This window comes from Chlamydotis macqueenii, chromosome 1, assembly GCF_036417535.1.
Source record: "Chlamydotis macqueenii isolate bChlMac1 chromosome 1, bChlMac1.mat, whole genome shotgun sequence".
NCBI classification, from domain to species: domain Eukaryota; kingdom Metazoa; phylum Chordata; class Aves; order Otidiformes; family Otididae; genus Chlamydotis; species Chlamydotis macqueenii.
Window position 1 is genome coordinate 146,455,285 of NC_141556.1, and position 19,342 is coordinate 146,474,626.

General features: G+C 41.3%; 1 protein-coding gene across 1 annotated transcript in view; it reads right to left on the reverse strand.

Annotated features, from left to right (window-relative positions):
• AFF3 (ALF transcription elongation factor 3) overlaps nt 1–19,342 on the reverse strand; it is a 328,958-nt gene that overhangs the window by 269,958 nt on the left and 39,658 nt on the right. The window contains exons 2-3 of the mRNA XM_086769428.1: nt 8,544–8,664; nt 3,517–4,320 (exon numbers count right to left, since the gene is read on the reverse strand). Coding sequence (XP_086625554.1) covers nt 3,517–4,320; nt 8,544–8,664 — 925 coding nt within the window. The remainder of the gene's footprint in view (nt 1–3,516; nt 4,321–8,543; nt 8,665–19,342) is intronic.

Below are 19,342 nucleotides of genomic sequence, written 5' to 3' on the forward strand. Positions count from 1 at the left end.
CTACATGACCTTTAAAGGTCCCTTCCAACCCAAACCATTCTATGATTCTATGATCTTGCTCCCCCTGCTTGCCTCTTTTTTTCCCTCACAGCCTCCTGCAGTTCAGTTTTCAGTTCAGTTAAGCAGCTGCAAAACTTGTCTAGGCCAAGTTGAAAAGTCTAGGTTTTGGACCATGGTATCACCATGAACACATTTTAAGAGCTGAAAGTAGAAAAAAAAAATGTGTAACTGGAAAATTAGGCCCGCAGACAGAAAGCAAAGGCTATAAAAGTGGTTCAGAGGGTGGTGATCAGTGGCACAAAGTCCTGTTGGAGGCCAGTCAATAGTGGCGTACCTTCACAGTCAATATTGGGGCCAATACTGTTTAACATCTTCATTAATGACCTGGATTATAGGGCAGAATGCAGGCTCAGCAAGCCTGGACATGATATGAAACTGGGAGGCGTGGGTAATACACCAAGGGGTCATGTTGCCATCCAGAGGGACCTTGACTGGCTGGAGAAACGGGCTGACAGGAACCTCAAGAAGTTCAACAAAGGAAAATGTAAAATCATGAATATGAGGAGGAATAATCCCAGCAGCAGTATAGGCTGAGGGCTGACTGCCTGGAAATCCGTTCTGAAGAGAAGGACCTGAGGGTCCTGGTGGACAACAAACTGACCATGAGCCTCATGATGTTGCCTGTACTCTGTACCCCAGAGTACACTGACTGCCTCACCTAGCCCATCTCAGCCACATGCCTTTTATTTCAGCAGACATCAAGATTATTCCACCACCTACACTCCAGATACCCCGTCCCGAAGCTCTCTGGCCCTCTCCTGCTTCCCATATTTTCATGGCTACTCTTAAGCAACTTTCTGCCACTCTAATTTCTGTTTCCATACAGTTTCCCAGACACTGTTCTAGCTTACTGGTCAGCCTGCTTTCCCTCCTGATCATCCTATATGGCACCTCTACCCTTCTGGCCATCCCATGGCCACTTGGGATACAAGGTCTTTCCCAGCCATCCCCTTTAGCTGCACCCTGAACAAGAGAGGTCTAATTTCACCTGCAAATGTTCACAGGACCATGACAGCTTTTGTGCTGAGAGCAACTTAAAACCTCTGTCCCTAATATGGGACAGTGAACGTTTGATGCAAAGGAGAAGTTTTACAAGTTTCAAAGCAGAAATTTAAAAAATGCATGGAAATTCTTACAAGACTGTACCAGAAGATGTATGATGCAAATAAAAACAATGGAAAAACATTTTGAAATAAAAAGAAGTATGATTGAAAATTAAAGGGAGGGTGGATTAGGAAACACTGACTGAAAAAAATTTTCAGTCTTGGTCAATACTTCTCCCTGTAGCAATACCAGCAAGTTACCAATTTAATCCTGTGCCACTGGGATGGAAAATGTTAGAACAAAGGAAATGTCAGGATGAAGGAAAAAAAGCTGGGCACTTCTATCAACAGGACTCTCAGCCCTCCAACATGACATCTAAACACTGTCTTTCTTAGCTCAAGTTCCAAATCCCAACAACACTTACAGTACCTACTATTTTCTTTGGAGTAATACGTCCATCACTTTTTATAATCACTTAACTCTTTTTTTAACCTACCAGACAATTTTTTTTTCCACTTCCTTCAACTTCAGCTAAATGTTTATATTACGCTATCAAATACTGTTTCAGATATACCACACCCCACAAAATCTGTGAGAAGGTGGTGAACACTTTCGTAGTTACCTTACAGTCCACTCCCCTGGCATAGCCTGCATTACCATGAGTATGTAGGCAGGTTAGTTTAAAGGAATCTCAAACACTTCTACATGTCTAGAACCTGCTGTATAAATTTACCCTTACACATCAGTATGGATTACAACGAATGAAAGCTTTCTTTCCTGAGATAGGCGAATTTGGAATGCAAATGGGAAAACCTGAATTTCAGACAAACAAATGATTGCCTATCAAAACTCCTTTCCAACTAGTCCTCAGAGTATTGCATACATGTAAAGGGGGAAAATTTGAAAGATCCAGACAATTGCCACAGGCATCTTTAATTCTAACAATGCTTCCCACTTGCAGATAGAAGCACAAGTCTGAAATAGGTAATAATAGTTAAGTGGATATTAGTATCTGCCATTACCTGATCTATCTGCACAATTGCAGCCGTCTGTGAATGCTAAATTTGCTTATAAAATCTGGCTTAAGAGCCTAAAACAACTCCTTTTCAGGTACAACATATCAACTCCATGTTGTTTGGAACTGAAGGAACTTTAACTTAGAGAAAAACCACATGGGTATAATGCCTAAAAGAGCTGAGAGAAGTAATTGCTTCCAGAGAGATTTCTTTCCCAAACTGAACTGAAGGGGGAATACAACAGTCAGCTCCATTTCTGAAAAACAGGCATTAAGAGGCCAGAGAATTCCACTAAAAATTAGATTTTTCCTCTCCTTTAACAATGCCAGAAACGAAAATGTTAAGACTAAAAACATTTCAAGACACACCACAGCTCTCAAATAAGAGTAAACAATCAATATCTCTGCTCTGAGAAAGTCCCAGTCACTCAGCCAAATAAAGTCGTTTAGTCCTATAAATACTATAAATTGTTTAAGACATGGGAGCTCTACCAATTTGCACAAGAGGATGATGGGACCATCTTTGTATTGGCATACAGGCCTCTGAATACACCCAAGAAAAAATAAATCACCTTTCATTCTACCAAAACAAACCATTTCTTCCCCACCCAAAAAGCTTAAACAGAAAATCACGGAGTGTGTAAGTTGTAAAGCAAGGTGTCCTACAGGCATAAATGGAATGTGAAATAAATTAACATAAGATAAGTCCAAGTAGAAATCTTTCACATCTACTGCTGATAACAAAAATGTTGTCTAGCAGCTTTTTCAGACACGTTTTCGTACTTGTAGCATGGCTGAGTTTCTACAGATGGTGATTCCTCAGGAAGAAAACCTCAGTCTTCTTAAAAATGAGTTTGAAACAGAAAGAGATACTATGAACTAAAAGGAGAGTTTCATGGCTATATTCTCATGTATTCCACAGGTCTCATACTGTTTAAGTAATTAATTTAGATTGTGAAACTACTTTGACATCGAGGATGGCAGAACTACTTCTGATCACAAGCACTTCATTTAATCATTGCCAAAGAGAAACAAGCCAATGAAATATGAACAGTTAGAAGTAACACCCAAGCCTAGCAAAAAAAAAAAAAAATTAAAAATATCCAGAGTTTGTACATGGACAGTAAGGAAAAAACGTCAGTGAAATAATATATACCATTAGTGCCATTGTAAGAGACGTTGTAGTCCTGAAGATAGTGGGCATTTCACTGTTGAGATCTCTTTACATTACTGTGAAGATGATATTTGCAATACAGTATATCAACGTTATTAGAAAAAAAAATTAAACGTGCAAACTAATATATTAAAAATATGTAAAGAGCCAGATGCAATTTGCAGTTCTAAGTCACCATCATCTATCCAAGGTGAGATGTCATAAAAAGCATAAAAACACTTACCTCTTCTTGCTTAGGAATGCTGAACTTGGCTATCTTTGACTTGGTCCTGGCCGAATCAGACTTGCTAGAAGGCACTCCCCTATATGACTTGGTTGTCTCTGCTGGTATCTTCAACTTTGGAGACTCATCAGGAGCCTGGTCTTGACCATCCATTGGCCTTACATAAGCTGTCGGTTTCTGCTGAACCAGACTGGGCTTCGAAGCGAGAGAGGGTGGGAAGTTTTGGACGCAGTGCCCACCACCGTGTTTTGCTGGCCTATCTTGCGCTTCAGCTCCTCCTTCCGAGCTACAACTGAGCTTTGCCGGTTGCTGCACTCTGTTGACATTTTCTCCTAGTGTGGCCCTCAGTGAACTTTGCTGGGCAGTGTTGGAGGAAGAGGAGGAGGAGGTGGGACTCGATGCATAGCGTTTTAGTTTCTCCAGACTGGATTTTTGGTTCGCCAGTTTGAAGTCACCTTTGTGTGACTCCACTGCCCGGTGCCCATGCTTGCTGGCTCTCTGCTGGCCCTCCGAAGCAGCATTGTGCCCGGTCTTCTGCCAACCCATTGTGGCGCTTTTGCTCTGCTGGGCAGGCAGGGCTGCTGGTGTGGAAGAAGCAGTGCTGGAAATGGGAGGAGGAGGCGGCGGTCTCGAGTCTGCGATAAGATGTTCATCGGGCTTGGGTAGAGACGTCTGAGGAACCCCAGGTTTTGGAACCCCAACAAGGTGGCTCTGGTTTGATCGATCAGTTAACAAGTCTTTCATTTCATCATAGTTGCCCAGGGTATTCTGGATGCGGCTTGAGAGCTCATCCCCCTTGTTAGTCTGCAAAACAAAAATCAAGTGTTCTGCAACAGTCAACGTAATAAAAACAAAATTCCCTGCATGCTTCTGCTGAAATACTTAATGAAGTAGCACTGCCTTATTCAGCAGTGGCGTCGAGGGATGAAATCAAAAATCCTTATTGTCTCTGAAGACACTTGTCAACATCTTAAATCTACCCTGAACTGGAAAAGCTATAAAGGGCCTTAGAGTATATAAAAAAAGAAATCTATCACTGGTATCATGCTGTAGTTAAAGTATATTACCTGGAAACTAGAAAATTTATTATTGCAGCTACACAGAATGGTTTGGATTAAATCTGACCATGATAAAACTTTTCCTATAGCCCAATGCAAACTCCTTCAGCCATGAACGAAAACACTGCATTCCCAATTTCCTTCTCTGCTTGCCTAAGTTTTCACATGGCATCTGGAAAGACACACAACAACCAGTGTAAGCATTGAACGAACTCACCAGCCTAAGCCAAATAAATACTCTGAAGGGACTTAAAAACTGCTTGTGGGACAAGGGGAAAACTATAGATGGTTTTGTCCTTCTTTGAAAATACTCTGACAGGATGTTTGCTCCAGGGCACTGTCCTCTTAAAAAAAAATGGTGAAGAGAACCCCCCATATACTTCACATTGCTCACTGGTTGCTGTGTGCAGCAGGGGGAACACAGCCACCCTCCCTCCCCTCTAAGATTAATCTTTGTCTTTAAAACAATCCATTTACTTCCTGACTGAAAAGGGAGAAGCTCCATAAAGAAAAAAAACCAAGCAAATAAAATATACTAGAAAAGATTGAAAACTCTTGCTTTGAAAAGCCACTGCAAGCAAAAGGGCGTATCATTAGCATTTACGCAACAGAGATTTTTCTGAACTCTGCCAAGATTCAGATGTGTCATGTTCTTTGCTTTATGTCTTCAGAGGAAGACAGTAATGAGCTAGTGGTGGTCTCCTTTCTCTCTTCCAGACATGGGGTCTGGATTGGAAAACTCCCACTGGCTTCAGAAGGCCAAGTTTTCATCTCAAGACTCTCTGTTTTAGAGGAAAACAGAAAGAGGACAAAGAAGAAAGCAAAGGGAGTAGAGAAGACCTCCTTAAAGTTACATTAAAAATATGAAAGATGTAGCAACATCAGTTACTCTGGAAAACTGACATCATTTTTGTTTGTAAGCCTTCAAATAAAATTGGATCTCTTCTACAATTCCAGTGGATCCTCCACCTTATGTAGATACCCTGTAGAGAGATACTTTTCCAGCTTCCCTCTATGGAGGGAGATCTGCCCTTGGACCTGCACTCAGTCTGATTCAGCCAGCACGTGTATGAGGTTTCCCTTCCTGCACACATGCTGACAATTGTTTGGTGTTGCTTATTCTTTCTGGATAAACTGGGGACAACTTGAAGTGAGAAGATTTTGTGTTGAGTTGACCTCATCCAAAAGAGTTCACCTGCATCCTCTTGGGAAGAAGGTGGGATCTGAGGTAACTTGTTATGAGCTTTAGATGTAAGTTTGCCCTGTTATTGGCTCTGAAATACTGCTGGCATTATTTAATCATCCAAACAGGGAAAACATGATCACAAAATGAGTGAGTAGGAAAAGCATCCTGTGCAAGCATTTCTAACTTGCAGTGCTCTGATACTCTTCTGCAATGCAAGATGAATCCATGCATTTGAAGACTGCAAGATCCAACACTTCTAAAAGTAAACCTGATGGTTGCAGGGAAGGCCATCAGAATTTTTTTCTCCATTAAAAATGCTGATATGGTTAATGAGACAAGGTATTCTGTCCAGGAAATATCCAGAATGGATTTCCTACTTTTTCACCCTCTGTAAAAGACATTTTAAGTAAAATATACTGGATTTCCTGTAATCCTTCATAAAGGGTTGCTATGGATACTTTGAACAGGATAAGGGGCAACCCAAAGAGTCAGGATTTTTCAGAAAATCTGATGTTACAGGAGTAGTGATACATGTCAAGGTGAGAGAGGACATAAGATTTAAGAGATTTCCAGTCTGTCTTTGATTTTCAGATACGGCCTTCTGAATAGCAAATCCTTTGGCTTTAGCTCATGTTTCTCAAGCTGTGCAGAGGAATATGGAATTTAATCAGAGCTTGCAGTGAATATCTGCTGTAACTTCATTCCCCTCTAGAAACATCTAAAACTTGAACATTAAAGATAGTATGAGTGGGTTTCAGTTTTGCTTTCGCAGAAAGGTGTCCTCTTTTGCAGTTAGCCTCTCTCCATGATAAGATCAAAAGGCCCAAGCTACAGCTCTGCACCCCCACATTGAAGCTTCACAAATGCTTGGATGAGTTCAGAGAGTCCAATGGTCCATTGCCAGTGTAGACATGACACTTAGAGTATGCCACTGCTGAAGTTTTGACGTCCAATACGTCAGATTGAGTGGTGATCCCAAGCAGCTGTGACTGTCACACCAACAGAGCTGCGAGTGAGTTATATCACTGTCCTGGGCTTTGCCTTTCTCCATGTTTCCTTGACAAAGCCAGCTGTAGGATGTATTTCTGCAGCACCTTCTTTACACACTTGTCCAAAATAGGGACACAGTGTTTAAAGATAAGAAGTATGGATGGAGCCATTATTCTGATCTCCCCATAGGATACCCACTCGGTATCCTCTCTGCTTTGAGAGATGGCAATGATTTTTCATCCACTCCTATTAAAGTTGATGGAATTATACTGTGGTTGCATAGAGGTGCCTTCAGACATCGTAGCTCAGAAACTATTGGTTCATGATACATGAAGTCTGTGCCATGACAGTCAGTACGCTGGCAGACAGGGAATAATCAAAGTGCATAAAATATTCCAAGTATACTACTTTTATAAGCAATTTGAGCTTCACTATTACCAACTTCAGGTACCACAGACAAAATAGTATAAGAGACCCAGCAAAAGGACAGGTCATTTTTGTGAGGGGTCTGTTTGACTGGACCTACCAAATGTAAAATTATGAAGTCGCCACTGCAGCAGAGCCTTCACAAAATGCCAAGACACAGTTGACTTAAGCTTTTCAGGCTTTTTTCCATGGATTAGCCCTTGACTGATCTCACTAAAGACTTTTTGAAGTAGAGCCTTGAGGAGTTCAAGACATTTGCCATGGTTTCTAAATGCCTTTGTAATGAATCTGAAATCTGGGCAGCTGGAGGTCAGCTTCAAGGCAGACAGAGCTGTCTTCCATCAAGGGACATGGTTTGGAAGTGGTAGATCTTTCTTTTTTATTAGGGACTAGAAACAAAGAACAATCTGGAAGAACAGCAAGCTAAAAGCTGACCCTGGAGCACAGGCAGAAACACGGAAGCATAAAAGACAGGTGCAGAAGTCAAGTGCCAGGTCCCAAGTAGGACTCCTCGAAAGAGGCACTAAAGCACCCAAAGCATCAAGGAAAAGTGGTGCTGCGTGGAGCGAAAGGCTTCACAATGGGGTGGCTGTAACAGTAACTTGGGCATAACTGGAAGGGCACAGTAGACAATACACAATGACGCTTGGATGCTTTGAGGCAAAGTTGCTAGGTTAGCTGGGAGAGAGGAGCAGCCCCCTGAGATACTGCTCTCTGGTCATGTTTGCAAGGGTTTGGTTTGTAGGCTTCTGGAGGCAGCAGTTAAGTGCAGAAGATCCTGCCTGACCCTTTGAACAGGAGGTGAGAAGAGACGGTTGTGCCTCATCACACTACTGTTACCATAAGGGATAAAACAGGGAGTTGAGACTCATAAATTACTTCTGCCTTTGGTGAGGGTAAAACATGTCTAGCAGACAAATATTGTTGGCAATGCTTATAGAAAAAAAAAAAAAGCAAACACCAAGATATTTCATTGCATTAACCTTGGTCAGAGCACAATGTTTACTGTATCGCTTGACCTTCACACACAATTCTAACACAATTGTTTTCTTCTAAGTGTTGCAAAAACAGGGCACCGTCACCTTCACCTCCCAGCTTTAATTCCATCTCAAATATCGTTACGACATTTCTAATTTATTTCACTCTTGTGTGCTGCTGAACATTATAAGAGGCTTTCATATATATTTTTATATATATATATATATATAAAAATCCAATTCTCAAAGAACTGTAAATGTTCTTTGCAAATTGTGAGGCTAGCACTTGTGGGAAGGTGCTGAAACCTGGACAATACCTTCTGCAGGCTGCGGTTTTGTACTGTGGTGTAAATAAATAAATAAAGAGCCACCCAGCTGGGAAGCATCTACCTTGTACGGTTCGCTGAAGAGGGAGTAACTTGTGTTAAATGTGCTGTCCTCCTGCTGAGCCTCCTGATTTCTCCTCTCCCATTCTTTCCTTCGCAGCACGTTTCTATCCGGCTCGTAGACACTGCAGCAAAAAGAGGAACAGCTTTTTAAGAGTTAAAAATTATCGGACAACATATAAACCAGCATGAATTTAAAAGTGAAGAACTCTGTTTTGCAGACAGATGGCAAAAATAAGCAAGAAGATGAATCAGATGAATGCCAGTCCAAGCAGGCTGGGGAGGCTCAGGTCTCTGGGAATGCTGGTGCTTTCTTCATACAGAGAACAGATAATTAAATTCTTACAGAAGAAGAAAAAAGAAATCACAGCGCAGGATCTAGTCTGTGCAGAACTTCTCTGCTTGAAATGTGACAAAGGAAATATCTAAGCAACTTTGACAAAGACTGAAAGTACTCTTAAGGCAGATGGTAATTACAGCTATGAGTAAATAGAAATTATGAACATATTTCCACTTATGACATATCCTCTGAGTGTTGTATGAGAATGCTCCTTTTTTCACACGGATGTGTTTCTGTAGTGATTCTTTCATTAACTAGCTCCCTAAAGAGCTGTTAAAACTACATGCTGTAGTGGTTTCCACAGTTAGGCTGCTTCTTCTGATCTCTGTTAATCAGCCAAGTGGTGAAACTACTACTGAAACAATTCCTCTCTCTGATGGATTTGACACTATCACAACTTCACAGCCTAAATAAATGAATACTGGCACGACAGTGTATGTATGGCTGGTAGAGTGTTCTTGGAGAGAACAAAACCACTGCATTACACGACAGTATTAATTTTTAGAAATGAACTAGTCTGTCTCCATATAGACATCCAGAATAAAAATTAACTTTTTTTTCAGAATTCTAATTTAATGCATGACAATATAAACTAGAAAATGTTTTCCCCAAATTTCCCCGACAATAACACCGGTTTGCACATGTCAGTCTGTTATGTTTTACTCGCCTCACAAAGGAAACCAATGTGTCTAATAAGCTTTGAATGTTATTTCAGGACACTGTGACGAGTATGCTGATTGCCTATTTTGCTTAACTCAGCTAATGCCTTTCTTCTGGCACTGTAAATCCGTAAAGTGGAAATATATATTAATGTCATTTAAGTGCACCATGTGTTAATAAAAAAAAAAAAAAAGGTTGTCTCACTAACCAGCTTCCCAGTTAGCAAAGCATATGTTGCATCGGCTACCCACGTGACGTTACCTAGTACGCCTCAGGCAAGGCAGCAAAAAGGCCAACAGCTATCTGATTCTAATTCCAGACTTGAGAGAGCTGAAAATACATAGGATATGGTAGATGCTGTTCATATTTAAAAAACAATGCCTTAGCACTCACCAAATGGATATGAACGCTGGTATTTACTTGTTAATGCTGTTAGCTTGGACTTGAGGGCCAAGTATCCTTCTGATGGGTATGAGGGCATCTAAGGGCAGATATCAGACGCTGAGTGGGGCTCTCAGACTCGGCAGTTTATTGTGAAATGCAGGGTTTCAGTACAGCAGGTTGGAGACAACTTCCAACCACCAGTTTGTTTAGTCCACTTACAGCTTTTTTTTTGTTGTTTTATCCTGTATTTTTCATGAGCAATGCATGTTATTCACACCAACACCCTCTCTTTGAAAAGCAGTGTCATGAAGAAGCAATCGTAGGGGTAGAGTTTTGGGCATGGAAAATGCCTTCCCCCAGGAAGAAGGGGAGAGCAAGGGCCTTCCTGTGGGGTCTCTGTGAGCAGAGATCAGCCACTGCAGATGCTGCTGAGGCCAGAGGCAGAGCAGTTGTCACTTACTGCTACATGAGCAATGGTCCTCGCTTACTACGTCATGCTCTCTGAGCAGACTCCCATCAGTAACAACAACCTCTGTGTCTAAAGTAGACTTTCTGCCACCCTGAATAATCACTGTTGGGCTGGGTTTTCCTGGAGTTGCAGGGATCCGCAACTGCATCCTCAGCCACGTTTTCCCATTCAGAGTCTCTTGACTCTTTGAGATACTTTGCATTTGGACTCCAGTCTGCAGTGAGACAGAGATGGGCAGCTCCCCTAAGATTAATTATAATCCTGATCTCTACCCGGTTTCTAGGAAGTAAACAAGCACAACATTCTTCACTAGGCCTCATGCAAATTTAAAAATGCACTGGTGTGATACTCATAAAGTGGAAGGACATTTTTATGCCTTTATTTGATGGAAACATATTTGATGGAGACATACAGCTCTCCAGATCTCTGAACGCCCTTCCTGAATGAGAAGTCCACTGTTGGCAATTCCATGCACAACCTGCAATAATTTAGAATTATTATGGGAATGGCAAAACCATGTGACAATGCCTAATATGCCACCTATAAACAGAAAGTCAGGAAGAGCTGCAAGTTGAGAGTTGTGTTCTTTTGGTAATACCAGATGGCAAAATCTCTGGCATTTGCGAGGCTGCTCCTTATTTGCATGAACACTGCAACAATCACATTTCCTTGAATGTATGTCACCACATGTATTTATTTATTTTGGTCTGAGCAGAATGCTGCCAACTGCTATAGCTGTCTTTATCATAAACACTTCAGTTAACGGAAAATTATTCTTTTTAATATTTTTTTTCCTTTTCTTTTTTTTTTAATTTGTCATTTAAAACCATCCTAAATGTACTTGTACATTTTTAATCATTTATAACGTGTGTCTTTTCCATAGCTAAGCCTTGAAGAACAAGTTCATTAAAATCTCAAGATTTTTTCTTCACTGGGGCATGTGTGTGTATGTGGGTGAGGTATGTATATATATGTGTTATACACGCACTCGCATATTGATGAAGTTTATTGATGAAGAGTTTTCCTAGAATGGGCTAAAATGTTGAAGGAGTTTTGCAAGACTTGGAAACCAAAGAACATGCAACCATTTGTCTCTCAAAAATCGGTGTCATTTATACTTGCTTCGTGTAGGTCAAACTCCAAAAGAATGAATTTACATAGCTTTTAAATGGTATATTGTTATTTTTAAAATGCTGCATCTGTTTCAAATTCATGCTTAAAGGACATGAACCGAAGCATGAGTAACAAGTCAAACACTTGCAAAAGTTATATATGAATAAATGTTGTATTATAAAAATTACACTGTATCTCAGATTTAGCACACTGCTTTAAAACCACACTTTGATTTATCTCAGCCCTAGGATCTGCCAAAAGACATACTGGACTTACCAATGAATTATGTCTAACTACCGGTGTCTCAGACTCAAAGCGCTTTCAGCACGCCATCACCACCACACGGTCACAGCAGCCCTACCTTCTCTGCTTCTTTTCTGAATAATTTTACTCTCGGGTGTTTCGTAGATCAGAATTCCAATGGATTGCCAAACTTCTCATAGTAGGTATGTTTAGTACATTTTGATTTGTTGTGATAACTTTTGGAAGATTGCCTTGATGGCTACCCACTCACTGGTTGTGCGCTAGGTGAGCTGATCTCTCCCCATGAGATCGGCCTGAAGAGGAGAGCCCAGGCATGCCGGTGCCTGATGGGCGGGCAACTGCAGCACCAGTCTCCCCACAGTATCGACAGAAATGTTCATAGCTTTCTTCACGCTACTCCTGACATGAGAAGAAACCGCTTCCTTCAGCCCTTAATTAGAAATAGACAGAGACGGCTCAGGGGACAGCCTAGGAGCAGAGCAATAACCTTACCTGAAAAACCTAGGACTGGATTTAATCTCCTACAAAGTCCAAAAAATTATGTAGTCTCAGGCTAGGCTGAAAGCAATCATATAAAAAGCCTAAAGTTTTAAGTGTTGAAGAGTCTCCTTTTATTTCTTTTTTTTTTTTGAAAGCACACTATTTCTGACTCAATTTACCTCCCTCAGACATCACTACTTGCAACAACTAAATACAAAGATCTAATCTCCATGATGAACTGGGTGGAGACAATGCACCAACATATTCTTGTGTCCTTCAGTTTTAGGGAACGCCCAAGTTTTGCATTCAGAGAAAGATGTCCTTGCCCATAGACTAAAGCACTGCACCTTCACTGAGGAATTACACACCTTCACAGACGTATGGTGTGCGTTAATGATGCTGCTTGACCTTTCCGGAAACCACTAAATTGCCACATCATCAAGGGATCTTCAGGAAGGATACCATTATTTTGCTACGGGGTCACCACCCTCGTAACAGCGGGCATCTTTGAGGCTGTTAAAGACGCGGGTAGGTAAATTGAAGGTGAAGTCGCTGGTGCTCCCCTTGCCTTGCTTCACTTTATTTTCTGGCACAGGAAGGGGGCAGTGACTCAGGCTGCCCCACCAGCACAACAGAGGAAGGCATCACCACACGTATACACACACCTGGCAACAATCACTGAACTCATCATAATTTAGAGTACCCTGCAATCTTGCCTTTGCCTTTCCAGACCTTCCAATATAATTTTCCAGTCCAAAGATTTAGTTCATTATGCTCTGAATGGTGAGGGCTTTGCAATACTTGCCCCTGTCCACCTTCGTTCTACCTCCCACGCACAAATACTTTGATATAGATTTAGCGGGAGTAGCTTGTTTATTTGCAGTTAATGTTTTTGACCCAAGAGGTTGATCTCCTTCACCTCAGCAGCTACCTGAGCCACTTCGCACAAAATTTTCAAAACCTGAAATCTAGACACATTAATAACAAAAGCTAAGCGGACACCTCACACTAACATGCACTGATTTCTTAACCTGGCAAAATCACTGTTCCCGCGGGCTCCTGGCAGGCTTTTGCAAGGAAAGCCCTAAGTGCCATTTGCAAAAGCTGAGCTTATTTCCCCCATTTTTGTCAACTTCCTCATTTGTGCCCAAATTGACCCTTCTTCCATGATCAGATTAAGAGGCTCCACACAAAATGCCGTCAGACCACAACAGCCGCTCCCAGCGTCACGGAAGTGATACCATTCCCAGGCTGCCAGGTGCAGTCCCTGAAGATCTCCTGGTCTGCAGGAACAGAGCTGATCATGTTTCAAACAAACAAACAAAAAAACCCCAAAACACAACCCACACCATAAGCAACTACAAGATACCTGCATTTCAAGAATAAAACTGGACCCGTGAACAAGTTTTCTGTGAGGACACATACATCTCTGAAATTAAATTTTAGCACACGGTCATTTCTGAACCATGAACAAAGTTGGAACTGCTTCAAAACCACAAAGAATAGGCAATATTTCAAGAAAATAAATTTTAAAATGGTTTACTGATTATTCTCAACATTTCCCCACAAATTGTAATCTGACACACAACTCAATATACTAAATTTCAGGCTGAACTGAGGACATTTGCTTAAATATTTAATAGTCTAATTCTCCCCTGAATTACCACATTTAGACCAAAGTAGCAAAATAGTGTAACTCCAGGGAAAAACTTATACGACACAACAAAAAAAAAAAACAGTCCAAGCCTGATGCAGGACAGTGATTAAGAAACTGAATTCAGAATGGAATCTGGATTCTGAATTCAAATGTGCCATCATTCCTGTGTCTCTGCAATATTTCCAAACACAAAAGGACTAACCAGACTGGGACCTTGTAAAGGCAATAGCCTCAAACATTTTTAGAAAACAGTCTTAATTCTGACAATTTAATTACAACAATTCAGGTTATTTTGCTTGCTGAATTGCTGCGCTCAACATGGAAGTGCTATCATTTAATGCCTGTTTTCTATTGCACTGTTCATGTCCATGGTTTTCCCTGGCCAATTTCTTGGTACTGGTTCCATTTTCAGCTAAGCATAAACAATGCCTGATTGGGAACTAATTGATAAGGGGTTACGGGGAGCTCTTAGAGAGGGCAACCTTACATTTTCCAGCATTAAATGTTTTCCCTAATGACATCTGAACTATCAGTTCAATTATAACAAAGGGGCTGCCTTTGATGAAAAAGTGGCATAATCAATAAAATGCCTTCCTAGGTTGCAACTGACTTTTTTTAGACTTTTTATCTAGCTTAAACAGCAGAAGTTAATTTGAGTATTTCTACAGTATTTTTCCCCATTTACAAATAGGAATGCCGTGGGGTAAAGCAATTACTCTGATTTACTGTTTTCACTTTGATTGAACATAAAGATGTAGCAGGGTCTCAAAAAAGCAGTAACTTAACAAACTGTGCTCCTATCCACAGACAGATAAAGTACCTACTTTGCTATTTCAAAGAGTTTACCTCCAGGCAGCAGTGCAGAGCAAACATCAATCAATGACATCTGTCTGAGATGAGATTGATGTTTACTCTCACAGCTTTTCATCTTACATCCAATAAATTATTTTTCCTTCACCAAAATGCCCGGTTAAATTTCATTTTTCACTTTGCAGTATCAGTTTTAAAACTTTAGCTTCCAGCAATTTTAAAGCTAGGATTCATTGCCACTTCAGCTTTTACAGCCTGTTTATGATTTGTATTAACCATGAAACACTGCCGTCCAAACACGAATATGATCAGGGAGAGCGGAGCTGGGCTGGCCGCTCGCGCGGTGGCAGGTGCAGGCTAGAAGGTGCGAGATTGCTTTAATTATCTGCCTGGAAATTCCCAGTCCAAAATGGGGAGCAATATTTTCAGAGGCAGATACATCGCATCCACCAAACGAATGCACATATACAGATCACAGCTGCAAAATCAGCACCTGAGCGTCCAAGGCAGGTCTTCCGAGGACTCAGGCTGGGCAACCGGAAGGAACCGCGGAAAGACGAAATGTGGGTGCGGTTATTACTTTATAGGCACTCACATCTGACGTTCGCAAAATGAGAGTGCTTTACAGGCAACTTGACTGAATTTTAAATATGTAGTGAAATACGGAGGAAACCCAGGGCTGTGGTTGAGACTGGGATCCAGGTTGTTGAGTCAGAGCAGTAAACATGACAACAGAGGAACATTAAAAAAAAATCTAATTTAGTTCAACATCTGCTTGTACAAAAGCACCTCTTCCAGCACTGTTACAGATAAAACATGCACATTTTCTTCCCTCAGTGAAGTTTTACCCAATGATAGAAATTGAGATATAATTCTAATTCTTTTATTTTAATTTCAGGAAAAATAACTTAATCACATTATAAAAATCCACCAGTCCATACCTACAGTATACACAGATATCCAAAAATTCACCATTCGGTATAAATGAGCAATTCTATATTCAATGCCTTACTATTTTCTTTTTTATATAAAATGCTGGTGCTCTCTTTTTATGACTCTAAAACTTCTAGAAAAAATACCTAAAATAGGCAAAGATCTAATGACACTGAGCCAATCTAGAAAGAGAACATTACTATTACTTTTAATTTTGTACTGCTTTAACAATATACTGTTTGAAAGTATATTCACAAGTTACAAATGCACCATTATTAATAATCTTACATCTGGAACGAGTGTTTCTTTTTCTCCACAATCCCAAATTATATATAAAACCTCCAGAAATTAAGTGGAGATCTTCGCTGTCGAGAAACAGATAATGCAGATGCAATAGAGGGAAGTATTCCTTTTGTATCCTCATCCATATTTTCCAGGCGGAGAGAAAAAAAAAGACCAAGACTTAAGTGCACAAACCAGACAAAGCGTGGTGAAGCCCTTTCATTTGATTTTGTTAATGTTATTTTTATGTTGCAATTCAAAAACAGAACAGCCAAGGGGATCAATAAGGAATCTTTTTTTTCTGCCTAACCTAACGCTGACAAATTCCCTGGACTGCTACGCCAGGTCTTACCTAACTGGGTGATGCCAGTATCTGATCCAGTTTCTTCTTACACTGCTTCCCTGCCAGAGATGTCAGACACAACGCCCCACTTGTCTCTTTTTCTCCACAATGATTTCTGCTTTCCATGGCATCCTTATACTCAGGAAACTGTTCCAGTCATCATCTGCCAAGCCTGTGTGGTTTTGTTTTTTTTTTTTCTTGAAACTTCTTCTTTGGGCTCTTTACAGTCACAATTACTCAAAAATGATATGGGGTTTTTTTTTTTTTTGATCAGCCATCCGGCTCATCTCTGCAGAGGATGTGCACACACAGGCAAACTATTCATATAGTCTTAGGGTGTGTCCTGAAGAGTTTACAGACTGAATCTTGCAATAAACTGAATTTACTCCTATCATTGCATGATTTCTAGAGATGTTCCGGATAATGTAAATGTAATAAAAAAAAAAATCTGGCCTTTTAAAATCAATTTGACATTTTGCAGCAATTTTTTAATACTTTATTAAAAATGTTTGTTCAGTTTCTTATTGATGTGTTTGCTCAAAAATGGATTTGAGTCAATAAAGATCTTCAGTGCTGGTTTCAGTAGTAAAAAATTGAAAACAAATATCCTGAAAATAGCGAAAAATTATGTTTTGCCTCTATGATTTTTTTTCTTGAAAAAAGGTCTTTTTCAGAAAAAAAAAACAACACCTCCTTGCTCCCATTTTTCTCTAGCAGCTTAAATAGCCTCTCCTTTCCATAGGGCTCTGAACAGCGATCCATTGTCGTAGTTCAGCCCCGATCGGACCAGACTACGCAGTCTCTCTCTCACTCCCCCCACCTTCCGAGAGAACAGGGAGAGAAAATATAAGGAAAAACGGCTCGAGGTTTGAGATAAGGACAGGGAGAAATCCTTAAAGTTACCGTCACGGGCAAAACAGACTCGACTTGGGGAAAACTATTCATTTATTACTACAAACAGCAGGGTAATGAGACAGGGAACAAGATAACCTCCATCCACCCCTCCCTCTTCCCAAGCTTAACATTATCTCTACTACCTTCCCCCCCCGAGCGGCACAGGGGGGAAGAGGGAATGGGGGTTGCAGTCAGTTCATCATATGTTGTTTTACGCCGCTGCTTCATGGTCGGGGGAAGAACTCCTCACATTCCTCCCCTGCTCCATTGTGGGGTCCCTCCCACAGGCCACAGTCCTTTGTGGAACTGCTCCGGCGTGGGTCATCTCTTCCACGGGTGCAGTCTCTCCAGAACAGCTGTCCCAGCGGGCCCTCCACGGGCCACAGCTGCCTTCAGGCATCCACCTCCCCCGGTATGGGGTCCTTCACGGGCTCCAAGTGGATCTCTGCTCCTCCGTGGACCTCCATGGGCTGCAGGGGGACAACCTGCTCCACCATGGTCGTCACCACAGGCTGCAGGGGAATCTTGGCCAGGAGCCGCATTACTCCTCCCCCTCCTTCTGAACTGACCTTGGCGTCTGCAGCCGTTCCTCACAACAGGCTGGTAGATGTCTCTCAGGATCCTTTTTACATCTCATTCACTTCTCATCTCCTCTCCACTTCTTGCAGCTGGGCCGGACCGAGTCGGGCCCAGTCGGCTGCCTGGCGAGAGGCCAGAGGGTGAGGCCTGCAAGGCCCATGAGGCCTGCACCTCCCCCTCTGCGCCTCTGCCCCCGCTCAGCTTCTTCACATCTTCTCTCCTCTCTCTTTTTTTCTGTTTTCCCATTCTTAAATACGTTATCGCAGAGGCGTTATCACGAGACATTCTGCTACCAATCGGCTCGGCCTTGGCCAGCAGCAGGTCCGCCCTAGGCCCGGCCGAGTCCACTGAAGAAAGGGGAGCGATTTCTAGCAGTTTCCTACAGAAGCTACCACCTTAGGCCCCCCCTTACTAACAAAACCACGACATCCATCTACCCACAGTTAATTGCAGCTAATTGCAGGATTGAGAAGTATGCTGAAAGTTCTGTAACTGGTAGAAGAATCATACAATTCACCCTGGTGCAACTTGACTTAAAGCAGCAAAAGCAAAGACTGTAATGAATCATTAAGGCCAGATCTAAGAGCACTTTGCTACTACAGAGATAATAGCAGTGTCTATTAAAAAAAAACATTCCTGGCCCAGTAGCAAAAGGAGCAAAACTTTACAGACTTCCATGGATGACAAAGATACATAGTTTTAATTTAAGTTGCTAAAGGATTTTGGCGCCACTAACAATCCCTACGAAATGTGAGGGAGAGGCACGCACAGATTCAGTACCTAAATGTAAAGGTTGTGAAAACTCTTGCCTGTATTTATATTCTGTGCACTGGATTTTAGATCAACATTCAAAGTTATCTGATGTCCAAAAGGCACCAAAATACAGCACTGAAGTACAGGACAGAGGACTGCAGCTTTATGTAGTATTGTACTTGCATGCAAAGCCAAAGTACAGTATTTCATTGTGAATGTGTCAGCTGTTAGTAACCATCAAATCTATGACTCATGAAAATGTCTATACATATTTTATTAACAAAGCAACATTTCCAATTCACTCTTACTATAATGGATAATGACTGAAGGTTCATCAGGGTTAATCAAGAAAATGATGTAAATTTTACATTGTATTATGTTTCACTTGGCTTAAAATGGATCTTGGGCGACAATCTTTTTTATGTCTTTAATCGTGATTTACAGCATCATGGAAACCACACAACAGCCCCAGTGTGAAAAAAAAAAAATTATGAACAAGTCAGTGCATAAGTCATCAGATTTTATGCATTTGCAGAAAATCAGTTCTTGGGATGTTCAGCGAACAGTCACTGCATTTGGGTTCTGCAGAAATAGAATCATAGAATCATAGAATCACAGAATAGTTTGGGTTGGAAGGGACCTTTAAAGGCCACCTAGTCCAACCCCCCTGCAAGTAGCAGGGACATCTCCAACCAGATCAGGTTGTTCAGAGCCCCATCCAACCTGGCCTTGAATGTTTCCAGGGGTGGGGCATCCACCATCTCTCTGGGCAACCTGTTCCAGTGTTCCACCACCCTCACTGGAAATTTTTTTTCCTTATGTATAGTCTAAATCCATCCTCT